At 36.9% G+C, this 14,991-nt stretch overlaps 1 protein-coding gene across 19 annotated transcripts in view; it reads right to left on the reverse strand.

Moving 5' to 3' along the window:
- The window catches only part of BAZ2B (bromodomain adjacent to zinc finger domain 2B), a 384,859-nt gene that overhangs the window by 122,980 nt on the left and 246,888 nt on the right, over positions 1–14,991 (reverse strand). For all 19 annotated transcript variants that reach the window (XM_079923516.1, XM_079923517.1, XM_079923522.1 and 16 more), the window contains one exon: positions 12,455–12,601. In XM_079923516.1, coding sequence (XP_079779642.1) covers positions 12,455–12,599 — 145 coding nt within the window. In that variant the 5' untranslated portion in view covers positions 12,600–12,601. The remainder of the gene's footprint in view (positions 1–12,454; positions 12,602–14,991) is intronic.

A 14,991-nucleotide genomic window follows, 5' to 3' on the forward strand; every position in this document is an offset into this window, starting at 1 on the left:
TCACATTGCATTTAGTTACTGTGTCTCCTTAATTTTCTCCAATTTGTGACAGTTCCTCAGTCTTGTCTTTCATGACCTTGATACATTAAAGAGTACTAGTCAGGTAGTTTGTAGAATGTATCTCAACGTGAGTTTGTCTGATGCTTTCTCATGATTAGAAGAGGTTAATTAAACATGATTGGGAAGAGTACCCAATGTGTCCTCAGCACAACATATCTGGGGTCTGTGATGTTGCTATATGGTGCTGGTGATATTAACTTTGATCACTCGATTAAGTTAGTATCTGCCAGGATTCAATATAAAGTTACTAATTTCCTTTCAAACAGTCTTTTCATTAGAAAAAAAAATTATTAAAAGTCTAGGTAGGGCTTCCCTGGTGGCGCAGTGGTTAAGAATCCGCCTGCCATTGCAGGGGACATGGGTTCAAGCCCTGGTCCAGGAAGATCCCACATGCCATGAAGCAACTAAGCCTGTGCGCCACAACTACGGAGCCTGCGCTCTAGAGCTGGTGAGCCACAGCTACTGAGCCCGTGTGCCACAACTACTGAAGCCCACGCGCCTAGAGCCTGTGCTCCGCAGCAAGAGTAGCCCCCGCTCGCCCCAACTTGAGAAAGCCCGCACACAGCAACGAAGACCCAACACAGCCAAAAAAAAAAAAAAAAAAAAAAAAAGTCTAGGTAGCCTTGGGAACAAAATCTACTACTCTACATAACACTGAACATGGTGAACAAGATTTTGATTCAGTTCAGCCAATATGTATCAATCTTCAGGCAAATGGCTATTCTTCAAAGATAGGAGCAGCTGCTCTTTTGTAAAAAAGCATTTTTGTTAGATCTAATGAAAGAATTTAGAGTTCACAGATTAAAATACTAAAATTACACTATATTTTATATATGTTTCTATATTCAAATATAGATGTACTTTATTCTTATAATGAAATATAAAAAATAACAGTGAAAACAATCTAATTCTAAAATCTTATTTTACTTATGTTTCAATAAAGAAGTCTTAGTTTTCCCATAATGAACAAAAATTACTAAAACCAACTTTGAAAAACACACCTTTCATTGCTACATAAACTTGTTGCAACATGTCTTTAAACTCTTTTCTCTAGTTCTTTAAACGATCAGCATATTTTTACAGCATTGCAAAATCAGCCTCTAGTTTACAACCTGCAAAGTACAGCTAATCATCAAAAATGGTAGTGCATTAAAATGTGCATTAAAATAAAAGTCATATATTAATTTGCTGGGGCTGCCATAACAAAGTACCACAAACTGGGTGACTTAGAACAACAGAAATTTATTGGCTCAGTTCTGGAGCTACGAAAGTCTGAAAGCAGGGTGTGGGCAAGGCCATGCCCCCTCTGAAGGTACTAAGGAAGGATCTGTTCCATCCTTCTCTCCTAACTTCTGGTAACCTCAGGCATTTTTTCCTATGTCTTCACATGGGCTTCTTTCTGTACACATCTCTGTGTCTAAATTCCCCCATTTTAATAAGGATACCAGTCATTTTGGTTTAGAGCTCACCCTAATAACCTCATTTTAACTTGATTACCTCTTTTAAGGACCCAATTTCCAAACAGGTCACATTCTGAGGAACCAGGGATTAAGACTTCAACATATTTTTGGGGGGAGGAAGAAACAATTTTATCCATAACCCTAGGTTCATTTTTAAGATTACTTAGTTGATTTGAAGGCATTACCTTTCTTTAGTAATTTACCTATAAAATTCTAATTAAAACTCTGAAGTTCTACTCATGAAAGTTAGGTAAGGACTCCCCTAGTGGTGCAGTGGTTAAGAATCCACCTGCCAATGCAAGGGACACGGGTTTGAGCCCTGGTCTGGGAAGATCCCACATACCGCGAAGCAACTAAGCCCGTGCACCACAACTACTGAGCCTGCACTCTAGAGCCTGTGAGCCACAACTACTGAACCTGCATGCCACAACTACGGAAGCCCGTGCTCCTACAGCCCGTGTTCTACAATGAGAGAAGCCACTGCCATGAGAAGCGCACTCACCGCAAGGAAGAGTAGCCCCTGCTCGCCACAACTAGAGAGAGCCTGCGCACAGCAACGAAGACTCAAAGAAGCCATAAATAAATAAATAAATAATTTTTTTTTTTAAAGTTAGGTAAAATATATTTCAAAAATACCTGGTGCCTTGTGATCAAACCCTTCATTAAATAAATCTACTGAAAGGCAAAAAAAGCTAGACAGTTGAACATTCCAGGGCCTTTATTTGTGACTTAGAGATATCTAGAATATAGACAACTAAAAAACAATTATTGTTATAATAGTTCATACTATAATATAAATACTCAAAGAGACTAAAACTTTGGCTTTATATCCAAACCCTCAAGAATAAGCCCATCTCATTCTCTTGACAATTCTCTATTGACTGTAAACGTAAGCTCCATCTTTTAAATAAGAAGTTCTAATTAATAACTTTGTATTTTCAGGGTTTATTTATTCAATGCCTCATCAGTAAGGTCTGATCTTTTAAGATTCTTCACCCTGTGGCTTATAATGCCCATCTCTAACTAAAATCAGCACAGTTATTTGGTATTACCAGAGCAAAGCATAATACAGCCTAGAAAACTTATTAATTAGAGTAAATTTATCATTTAATTTGCAAGTCCTATTCCTGAGAGTTCACCTCTCCTTCCCTCCCTTTCTTCAACAATTGTTTCTTGAGCATATACTTTGTGCCAGGCACTGACTGGATACATATCAATAAAAAAAACCGTATGGTTCCTGCCTTTTAAATGTAGAAGAAGGGACAAATAAGTAAAACAACACCAAATCTATAATTATAAACTGTTAAAGAGTACTATGGAGGAAATTACTAGGTGCAAAAACAGGTAATAGTAGAGCAATTACCTAGACACTATGAACAGAGGAGACTTCTCTAATGTCTCAGGACACTTAACCTGAGACAAAGCATGAAAATCAGCCTTATGCAGTTCCTCTAAGACAAAGAGAGAACATGGTTGAGACCCTGAGATGGGATTCGATCATGGAGGGTATATCAATTAGGTTGAAAAGTACAAAACATCCAGCTCAAAATGGCTAAGTGAAAGGTAAACGTATTGATTCACATAACATAAAAACATTTGGAAAAGGCACACTTCAGATAAAGAAGGTTGGCTGAAAGCTTACTGGGACTTAATTTCTCTTCCGTCTCTTGGCTCTACTTCCTCAGATAGGCCCTTCTTTTTAGGTTTGTGGGACAAAAGGGTATCCTCCCTCACCAGTCCCAGTAAAAGTCCTAGAACAGAATCTCTCTGCCTTTGATTAGTCTCATGTGCCTTCCTTAACCAATCACTTAACCATCGTTGTGTGGGAAATATGATGTTTGGACTGGCTAGATTGTATCACATGTCACCCCTGGAGTCTCAGGTGAAAATTTTTTTAAAAAAGAAAGTGATTCGTTTTGCGGGGGACAACTTCAGGTAATGGTAGAGTAGTAGTGAAGTGGCCACACAAATCATCCACAGAAAATAATTTTAAAAATGTGATTTAAAACAAAAACAAGGGACTTCCTGGTGGTCCAGTGGTTAAGACTCCGCACCCCCAATGCGGGGACACCGGGGGTTCAATCCCTGGTCAGGGAACTAGATCCCGCATGCCGCAACTAAAAGCCCGCATGCAGCAACTAAAAGATCCCGCATGCCACAACTAAGACCTGGTGCAGCCAAATAAAAAAATAAATATCAAAAAACAACAACAACAAAACTAAAGATACTGCAAAGCATCCAAAAGCAGAGAAAAGTCAGGGGAAGGTTTAATCTGGAAAAAATGGTAACAAAAAGGGGTGAGGAGTGTGACTTTGTGGCTTTCTGGTCTGATACTGCTGTCTAAACCTCACAGCTATAACTCCAGAAAACAGTGGAAGATGAAACAGCAGGCTTATCAACTAAAGGTGCCAGAGGTCAGACTCCAGGGCTAAGAAAACATCAGGAAATCAGGAAGTTTAAAGGGGAAATCTTGGCAGTGATCAAACAGAAAGAAGGAGACTCAAATTCAGAGATTAAACTTTCCAAGTGTCTAGCTAAAAGTACACTGTGCGTGGGGCACCACAACATAGCCAGGAGAGAACGTACAGAAAGTCGGAGCTACACACAGCAGATCTGTTTAACTTGATGTATTCCTTAATTGAGTGCATACATTCACCATGATTAGAAAGCCTGAAGTATCAGAGAACAGAGTCGAAAGCTGGCAGAGCAGCTGGAAATCAAGGGGTAATCTTAGGAGCAAGGAAACCACAAAGAGAAAGAGAAGCATCTCTGCCACGTAGTTGGCTGACCCAACAACTTTCACAGGCACAGAGGTCGCGACCCACAGGGGGTCAGTCTGCAAAAGTGGCAGTGGGAAGCCAAAAAACAGAGCACATATCATTAGTATGTTTTTTGACCACAATAAAACTAAAATGGACATCAACTGAAACATTTAACATTTAAATGTTAAATTACTGACTTTTAAACAACCCATCAGTCAAAGAAGAATTCACAAAGGAAAACAGAAAATATTTTTACTAGAATGATAATGAAATGAAAACTATCAAAATTTGTGGGAAGTGGCTATAGTTGTATTTAAAAGGGAAATTCATAGCATTAAATGCATATATAAGAAAAGGAGAAAGATCTAACATAAATGATCTAAGTTTTCTCTTCAAGAAATTAGGAGAAACGATGAGGAAATCCGATCCATGGAAAAACTGAAGGAAATAATAAAGGGCAGAAATCAATGAAACAGAAAACAGAATATCGGAAAAAAAAAATCAATGAAACCAAAATCTAGTTTGTCAAAAAGATTAATTAAAGGAAAAAAGAGCACAAATTGTTAATATCAATAATGAAAGAGAAGATATCATTACAAATCCTACAGACATTCAAAGGATAAGGTACTATTTTTTAAATTAATTAATTAATTAATTAATATTTTGGCTGCGTTGGGTCTTCGTTGCTGTGTGCAGGCTTTCTCTAGTTGCGGTGAGCAGGAGCCTCTCTGCTGTGGTGCGTGGGCTTCTCATTGCGGTGGCTTCTCTTGTTGTGGAGCATGGGCTCTAGGCGCACGGACTTCAGTAGTTGTGGCACGTGGGCTCAGTAGTGTGGCTCACGGGTTCTACAGTGGAGGCTCAGTAGTTGTGGCGCACAGGCTTAGTTGCTCTGCAGCATGTGGGATCTTCCCGGACAAGGGCTCGAACCGATGTCCCCTGCATTGGCAGGCGGATTCTTAACCATTGCGCCACCAGGGAAGTCCCAGGATAAGGTACTATTTGGAACAACTCTGTACCTGTAAATTCAACGACTTAGAGGAAATGGGCAAATTCCTTGAAAGACATCACTAACAAAGCTCACTCACAAAGAAAAAGATAACCTGAATAGTTTTATACTTCTATTTTAAAAGTTGAACTCCTGGGAATTCCCTGGTGGTCCAGTGGTTAGGACTTCATGGTCTCACTGCCGAGGGCCCGGGTTCAATCCCTGGATGGGGAACTAAAAAAATGCCATAACCCACACAAGCGTGGCCAAAAAAAATGTTGAACTCCTGATTTATTATCCTCAACAACAACATTAAAACAAACAAAAAAACAACAATCTTCCAAGCCCATATGACTTCAGAGTGGATTCTCCCAAACTTTTAGAGAAGAAATATTATCAATTTGATACAAACTCTTCCCTAAAAAAGGTTTTTAAGAAGGAAGGACTGGTCAATTGTGTCAATTCTTCCGAGAGGCTGAGTGAGATGAGGACAGAAAAGTGACACTGGTGTGGACTGAGATATACATAAAAGATGAGGAAAAGGATAAAGCACATACAACTATGTATTTTGAGAAGTTTGGTTATAAAGTAAGGGAGAAAACAGAGTAATCGCCAGAAGAGTGTTCGGGGTGAAAGAGGGAAGGGTTTTTGGTGTGTATTATTTTTTAAGATGGGAGATACTATGAGCATGCTTTTATACTAATGGACATGATCCAATAAATACAGAAAAATTAATGATACTGTATAGGAGGAATGGAGTCCTTGAAAAGTTTTTTGCAATCTTTAAAAAGAATTGATAGGTATTTGCTTTTGTGACAGTTAAGAGCCATATCGTCTTGAGTTAAGCATTTATTTTATTTGGTTTAACTTATATTATTACATAGAATAGTGTATCAAAAGAGATCTGTAGTAAGTATATATGAGCTACTAGATGCACTAATGAAATACTATTTTTTTCAGAAGAAAAGAACCACTGAAGGTGGAATAAAGTTCATGTACAGGTATCAGGAGTTTATTATAATACAAAGGTGGGGAGATATGGCAGGGGGGCTATCACCAGATGAGCTGAAATGGATAGATAACTGGCTCATAATTTAACATGTGCCCCAACCTCCTTTTAGTGTACCTTCCTGTGATGCAGAAGCTGAACAGCTAAAAAGTATATTTACCAGTCTCTCTTGCAGCCAGGATTCTGGATATAATTTTGATTCTGCCAATCAGATGTATTTGGCACTGAGTTAAGCTGTTAGATTGGCAGGACATGAGGTATCCTTTTTGCTGGTGCAGATCTAGCAGGCAGCACAGAACAGCCCTGGAGCCTGTTATGTCAGTGGTTCTTGATCACGGGATTGCAGCTGAGGTGGTATGATCCATGGAGCCACCAGTTAGCACAATGGTGTCCTGACTGAACTAGAGGTAATTTCCTTAAGCAGGTCAATTCAACAGTAATGCTCTGAAATCACTCATGGGGGTCAGGGGTCAGCTCCTCAATAATTTTATAAGTACCTGATTCCTTGTATTAAATCTTTCTGCTTAAAATAGCATCAGTGGTTTATGTTATCTCTAGTTGAACTCACTGATACATCAAACAACAATCTCAACTGGTGATAGTTCCAAAACAAAAAGGCAATTCAGTCTATCACAACTGGCCTGGTATCTGATAACCATATACTTTTCAAAGTAATATTAAATGAGAGATAAGTGAAATCTCAAAAATATATATGCATAACCTTGGAGGTAGAGGACAATTTCTTAGACAAAAAGCATAACCATAAATAAAAATATTGGTAAATCTGCCGACATTAAAATTGGAAGTTCTTTTCATCAAAAGACAATGTAGAATAAAAAAAGACACACCATGTGGGAAAAGCTATCTCCCACAAAGATAACTGAAAGAAGGACCAGCATCCAAAATATAAAAAGAACTCACAAATCTATAAGAAAAAGATGCACAACCCAATAGAAATATGCACCAAAGCCCTAAACAATCACTTCAAAAGAGAGGAAAACCCCAAAAGCTATAAACTTATTAAAAGGCACCTTAAAGAACACTACTTCATATTCATCGACAAAAATCAAAAAGTCTGCCAATGACAAGTGTCAACATGAATGATAAGCATCAGGAATTATAATACACAGCTGATGAGAAAATAAATTGGTACTACTGGTAAAGTTGAAGACATCTTCAAAACCGTATGCATATGCATCAGGATTCATGTATAATGATGGTCATAACATTGTAACTGGCAAAAGTTGGCAACAACTCTAATATTAACCAAGAGTATTTACATGGATGTACAGTCCATTCAAATGCAACATGCAAAAAGATAAATGACCCTTTTACACTTTAAAACGTATTCTTCCTCCACATTTCTCATTACATCACCCGTCTCCCAGTTATCCAGGTCATGTCAGGGTTTCTCTCTCAATCTCTCTCTCAACATCCCTTTGCCCAAATCCAGTCATTATATCCTATAAGAATCTACTCCCCAAATATCTCTGGAATCTTGTTTCTTTCTCCATCTCCAATAACTCCTTAATTTTGGCCCTTATCATTTCTCACCCAGATAAATTTAAGTACCTTCTAATGGTCTTCTTTGCCTCTAGTCCCATCCTCATTGCAAACTGATGCTCTACATGCTGCTAGCATGCTAGCATTTTCAAAGCATTAAAATCCTTCCACTTGATCAAGTATGAATAAAAGTAAAGGTTACAATTTGCTAGGCACCTATTCTATGTCAGGCATTAGCTCAATTATCATTATAAAATGGGTATCATATTTATTTTATAGATGAGGTACCGAAGTTCAGAAAGCGGTAATGTACCCAAATTCACATAGCTAATAAGTGGACAAGCCAAGATTCAATTTCAGGGCCTTTCAATTGCAAAGTCCTTGCTTTTAGTCAATAGATCATTCTGTCTAAACTCTTAAACATGGTGCATGAAGTTCTAAATGATCTGACCTTAACCTACTCCCCGGCTTGATCTCCTGTCCCTCTGTTCCATTTAGCCATAGCAGATACTGGCTATCCATTCTCTCCTTATTCCTTACTAATAACCTCTATTTTCTTCAGGATGGCAACATGCTCAGCTAAAAACTAATTTTCCTGGCCTTCCTTGAAGCTGAGATTACCATTCATACAGTTCCGACAAAAGAGATACTAAGTGGAAATCTCTGGATGGGGTTTCTGGGAAAGCTCTTTAAAAGGGGTCAAAGTAAGCTGGCATACAAATTTTGCCCTCTTCTACTCCACCTTCTTCCTTCCTGGAAAACAGGGCTGTAGGTGGATCAGCCTTCTAAAAGCCATGAGATAAGACACGTGAGCATGAAGGTCCCATACCTCAGAAGACAGGATATAAAATTAGAAGCCCAGGTCTATGATGGCATCACCCACCTCAGAACTGCGGATCTATGGACTGGTACGTGTATTTGCCATGTGTTCCTATTCATAGTTAATCATTGTCATAACTGACACATACCCTAAGTTGAGGCCTGACTGATCAACTTGCGATTTCCTCAATATACCATGATTTGGCACAGTTCTACAGAGGTAGGCCTGCAATTAAGATACATGTGTGGGGCTTCTCTGGTGGCGCAGTGGTTGAGTGTCTGCCTGCCGATGCAGGGGACGTGGGTTCGTGCCCCGGCCCAGGAAGATCCCACATGCCGCAAAGTGGCTGGGCCCGTGAGCCATGGCCGCTGAGCCTGCGCATAAGATATATGTGTAATTCAGTCCCTAACTTTAAAAGAAAAGTAGGCATACCCCAGCTTTAATGAGAGAAGTTTTAAACAGTTTCTCTGTTTTATACATTCAGCATTTTACAAGTTTTGTTTGAAGGGTTCTACCTCAAAAATGGATTGAAAACCTCTGGTCTATGGCACAGTTTAACTATCACTGAAATTTCTCAAAGTTCTATGCTTTGTTTGTATTAGGTCAAATGACCACAAATCTCGAACAAATCCACTCTGTAAAGTTTAATTTTGGAACTATGCTGAAATACTATTCTTTCAGCTTTCACTCAGAGATAATATGTGAAATAGTGTCTGAATACTTATGAAACTGGCATATAGGATATTGTGTATCATGTGGCCTTTTATACAAAGGTTCTGGTGGTATATTCCCCAAACCACTCAGAGCCAGGAAAAAGTTCGTTTTTCTCTGAGGAACTGATATGTTCACTAGCACTAGTATGTGAGCCATGTAGCCCACTATGTTTTCTTTTTATTCTTAACAGCTAATTAGTTAATTTTTTTGTTCAATATCTGTGGCTTTCCTTGGCTTTTTAGAGCCTATCTTTTAATATTTTAGTTAATTGTTTTGTTTATTATGACAATATATTTATTGAAAGCTGTCCAAAATTATTTAGAAGTAGGCAAGTTATTTTTTAAAAATTATACTTTAAAGGGAAAAGAAATATAACTCTTCTAAGACCGACAAGACCCACTATATGCAGAGAGCCTTAGATTAATCAATCTTTATTGCAGTGTTATTTTCTATCCAAGTTACTATAATAAAATTAAAGGTGTGTTGTGAGAGACAGTCCTCCAAGGTCCCTGCATGTTGTTGCCAAGAATGCAAGGTCTTGACCATTCTTTAAAACTGGGCCATTTCTCAGGACTGCAGTGAGCAACCTTGATGGATGAGGTGACATTTCCTTCCAGACAAAGAGCGGCTTTGCTTTCATTTACTATAAAAGCAGTGGGTTGCCTAAGCCGTGACACAACCTCCACTATATGTATAAGATTCAACTGGGCCCCTCCGTGTTGCCCCTGTGGGACTTGGGAGACATGGGGAGCCAATGCCAACATGATGTTTATGCTATTTGCTATGCTATAGTAATAAAATCTCTGACCTAGGAGTCTCACATATTCTACTAGCATCATAATAGTAACAGTACGTATGTATACTCCCAGACCCTGACAAGGTGTTGATTCAAAAGAAATTAGTTGATCATTCAAAGTTCGAAAGTAGGCTTGAATTAAATCCTTTGTAACTCAGAAGAATTCCTACAGAAATATCATTAATGAAGATGACAGAGAAAGGCCAATTAAAATAATTGTTTAAAACAAAAGAATGTCCTCAAAGGGACCATTAAAGAACTGGTGAGGTTTTGACATTTTTCATATGAAAATTCTTTTTTGTTGTTTCTATACATCAAAAACATTGAGGAGATTCAAATTGTTTAAAATAAAGAGGCTAGGCGCATTATCATTCTATAATTTTACTTTTAAAAGGAGAAAATTACAGACAACGACTAGGCCAAAAACAATGAATCAAATAAGAGAAGACAGGAAAATATGATAAACTGAATTATGCAGGACAACTGAGCATTCTCCATGCCTTGTAAGGCTCTACTTTAAACATAAACCACAACACTGCAAATGTTAAAAACAAAAAATAATTTCCTTAGAAAGAAAAAAACTCATGCTGTAGGTACTAAAGATATAATGTGTTAATAAGTGATATATTTTGGAATAAACATTGAAATAAACTATAGTTTCATTCAATTTAAGTATCTCCACATAAAAATTCAACAACCTATTTTACTTGCAAATAAATGATGAAAACTAATTCCTTTCTAGATAAGGAAATTTCTGATGTTATTCAGCAACTAAGCATACCCCACCCTTCTGCAACTCTCAACTACCACGAACAAAAAATAGCGCCCAACAGGTGACTACTCAGAATCATAAACAATTCAAGTGTCACTAATTCAGAAAACTAAGTGAGAAATAGGTGGTAGCAAAGGGTCCAGAAAACTCAAGGCTCTGTACTCAAGGAGTGAAAGCTTCAACATTAAAAAAAAAAGGACATTTCCCTAGAAATATTATATATTTTAAATACAAATTCACAAGTAAATACAAAGACAGCAGATGGGAGAAACACAATGAAAGGAGCTGACACAAACGAAAGGAGAAGAGTTATAAAAAGCACGAAAGAATAATTACAAAAGTACAGCTGTGTGCAATCATTTAGACAAAGAAACAAGGTAAAATGCCAACCATGGTATCACTATTTTTGAACACAGCATATCATCAAAGGCATTCATCATTTTATATATAGCCATCATTTTATACACAAGGGAAATGTGGTTGAAGTTGTTAAATGAATGCCTTAACCAAGATTGTACAAGGTGCGGGAGAACAGGAATTTTATTTATTTTTTTAAATGTAATGGTATTTTATTTTAGTTATTTTATAATCACTAAGAAAATGTTAGAAAATTGTTCTGATAAAATGACATCCTTGTCATTACATTGATTGGAAAAAAATCAGAATAATTCAATAAATATATATTTGACAATTTGCTAGGGTATTTTGTCAGCAAACATTCCATATTTACGTACTTCATTTACCCAAAATTATAAATCTAATTTTTAAAAAGTAAAATATCATTTAGTTCTAATGTTTAAACATATGAAATAATCTATAAGATAAAATATATTTAAGATTAAAAATCTTCCTAGTGATAAAGGAATAAGTTAATCAAGTTTAAGTTGAAAAAAAGAAAGTATTCTACCAAATATCCAAACACGTGTTTGGGCAAAAAGTGATTTTGAGGGGTAAATAAAAGTACCTTCCACATAAAACTAAAACTGAGGATATTTTCACTACTGAAATAAAGTTCCCTTTTTAGCAGTATAAACTTCATTCATGTTTAAGAAAAATTTGTCAAATATCTTAAAATATTTTTCAAAATATTTAAAACTTTAAACATATTTTCCATCAGGTAAATGATATGCCTTAGTATACGTCTTGTGAACTAGGATAGCTGGGGTTTGGTGAAGGTCATTTCGAATACTGGAAGCAAATTTAGGGCAAATGGTCCATGGCATTGGGACCTTATCTTACCATCAAGGATTCCTTTATATTTCTTCACTCCCTCATGGGTCTATTCTTTTAAAAGAGTTTGCATGTATTAATTTATTAATTAAAATGGTCAAAGGAAGATATTAAAATGAAACTCTCAAAGCTTCTAAAAATCATAGAAAACATGGAATAAGCAGTGCTACTCCAGTGTGCTGATAAAATACAGAAAAAGCAGAGACTAAATGTTTAACCTAGCCATTGTTCAACAGATCAACAGATGTAATGAGAACATTTGATTCAGAGTTCAATAAAACACTATGAATGCAAATTAGTAAAAGGATGGCATTCTAAAATTGAGTTAATAAAGGGTATTCACCACATGGGTTGATTGTAGAGCTAAGTGAAGCAGCTCCAGTGGAAAGGCCGCCTTTTGAAACTGATGAAGCCACAGAAGGTATAGAAGATGAAGTTGGTGTAGCAGAGGAGGCTGTTGAGGACGGTAACCGTTCTCCAGACTCCATATCTATGGGAGGGAGACAAATGTTAATTTACAGTATTAAATAGTGGAATTAAGCAAAAGAATTAAACATATTTAAAATAAGTCAAACTTTTAGGAATACTTTTTTAAAATATGAAATAAGTTTAGAAATACATGTTCTTCAGAGAGATAAAATATGAAATAAATAAAATACAATTTAAAATACCAGTTTATGAAATAAGTTTAATGTTAAGTATACCAAATTTTCTTCTAATAGACTTGCAGAATATTCTTATATAAAAAAATAATAGGGCGTCCCTGGTGGCGCAGTGGTTGAGAGTCCGCCTGCTGATGCAGGGGACGCGGGTTCGTGCCCTGGTCCGGGAAGATCCCACATGCCGCAGAGCGACTGGGCCCGTGAGCCATGGCCGCTGAGCCTGCGTGTCCGGAGCCTGTGCTCCGCAACGGGAGAGGCCACAGCAGTGAGAGGCCCGCATACCACACACACACACACAAATAATAATAATAGTCATTTGAATACAGTAACTTGATAAAACTGTGTGTTGCCATAACTTTAGGAAAATTAGCATATTAACTTCTTATTCTTCTTAAATCATCTCATGGTCTACTCACTTACATCATAATACCCATATTATCTTAATGAATCAAGAAGATACAACCACGTCTGAGTGAACTGTAACCCTGTCTTCTAAATCCAGATACCAATATAGTTGTAGGTCTTAAACATCCATGAATCTGACCTGGTAATCCCCAATACAGTAAGTCCTGCCCAAAATAGACAAATACATTTTAGAGTTTATACTAGAGTCTAGTCTGAACTATGGTCTCAAAATGTCTTTAGTATGATCCATTTATAATGACTTAACCACTTCTAAGCATCTGTATTAATTTGCTTAGCTATTTTGGGTACAACCTTACATTGGTCTTATTGTAATAGTTTATGTTGATATTAAAAATCTGGAACGGAAATGGATGAAGGAGTCAAAAGGTACAAACTTCCAATTATAAAACAAGTAAGTCATAGGATGTAATGGGCCGCATGGTGACCATTGTTAATAATACTTTATTGTACATTTGAAAGTTGCTAAGAGAGTAGATCTTAAAAGTTTTCATCACAAGGAAAACAATTTGTAACTGTGTGGTGATGGATATTAACTTTTTGTGGTGTTCATTTCACAATACACACAAATATCGAATCATTATGTTGTACACCTGAAACTAATATAATGTTATATGTGAATTATATCTCAATTTTTTTTTTTTTTTTTTTGCGGTACGTGGGCCTCCCATTGTTGTGGCCTCTCCCATTGCGGAGCACAGGCTCCGGATGCGCAGGCTCAGCGGCCATGCATGGCTCATGGGCCCAGCCGCTCCGCGGCATGTGGGATCTTCACAGACCGGGTCACAAACCCGCGTCCCCTGCATCGGCAGGCGGACTCTCAACCACTGCGCCACCAGGGAAGCCCTACCAATCTACTTTTAAGACCCTATTCTATAGAAATAAGGCACAAATAGTTCCTTTGTTATAACACTGTTTAAAGGTAAAATAAAATTGAAACCTGGCAGTACAGAAGAGTAGAACTAGAGCTAGTAGTATGAGGTTGGGGGCCTTTTTCAGTTTCAGTAAAAGTGCAGTTTTCTCATTTATTCTGGTTGTTCTTGCTGTTCATTTAAGTGGGGAAAGTTTACCTCTTTTTTAAAAAACAGGCTTATGCAGCCATTTTCCTTAGAAGTTCTATTATATACATTATTCATATATTCTTTTATTTCAACTGTTTTAATCTCAGATATATATTTCTAGCCAGTATTCCTCTCATACATAAAGTACTTTTTGTTACACTGGCCTTAAGTTAAAACTTTTTTTCTCATGTTTTAATAGGTATTTCTTAGTTCTAGTAACTCAAAATTTGGTCAACTATTCCATGTTCATTTATAGATACCTTTCTTTTCATTTTAAAGAAATTTAACAAATCCACTCTAGCCTTTGCTACTCTAGAATGAAGATTGTTTTATGCCTGCATTAACAAGGACTGGCTTTTCAAGTTTTTCTTTTTAAGTTAAATATTATTGAATTCAGATTTTATTTACTATTGTTCCCTGTTAAGCTTAACTCTGGAAAGAATCCTAGCCACCAACTTGAAAGTTAAAAGGTAGGAAGGCAATGCCTTTGTAACAGTGAATAATTCACAAAACAATCATTGGCTTGCCATATTGTAAGAACTATTCAAAGGAGAAAGTTTAAAATACATGTGCACCAAAGGATGCTAAAAGCAGTAGGTGAAAGTCTGAGTAGAAACAAGGTATTTGCATAGTCTCAAACTATCTCCTTTAAGATATTTACTAATTAAAAAGGGCAAACACCACAGTGGAGAAACTATATCACCAATAATAAAACATATTGATATCCTGTATCC

The sequence above is a fragment of the Stenella coeruleoalba genome, assembly GCF_951394435.1.
Source record: "Stenella coeruleoalba genome assembly, chromosome: 6".
Taxonomy (NCBI): Eukaryota; Metazoa; Chordata; class Mammalia; order Artiodactyla; family Delphinidae; genus Stenella; species Stenella coeruleoalba.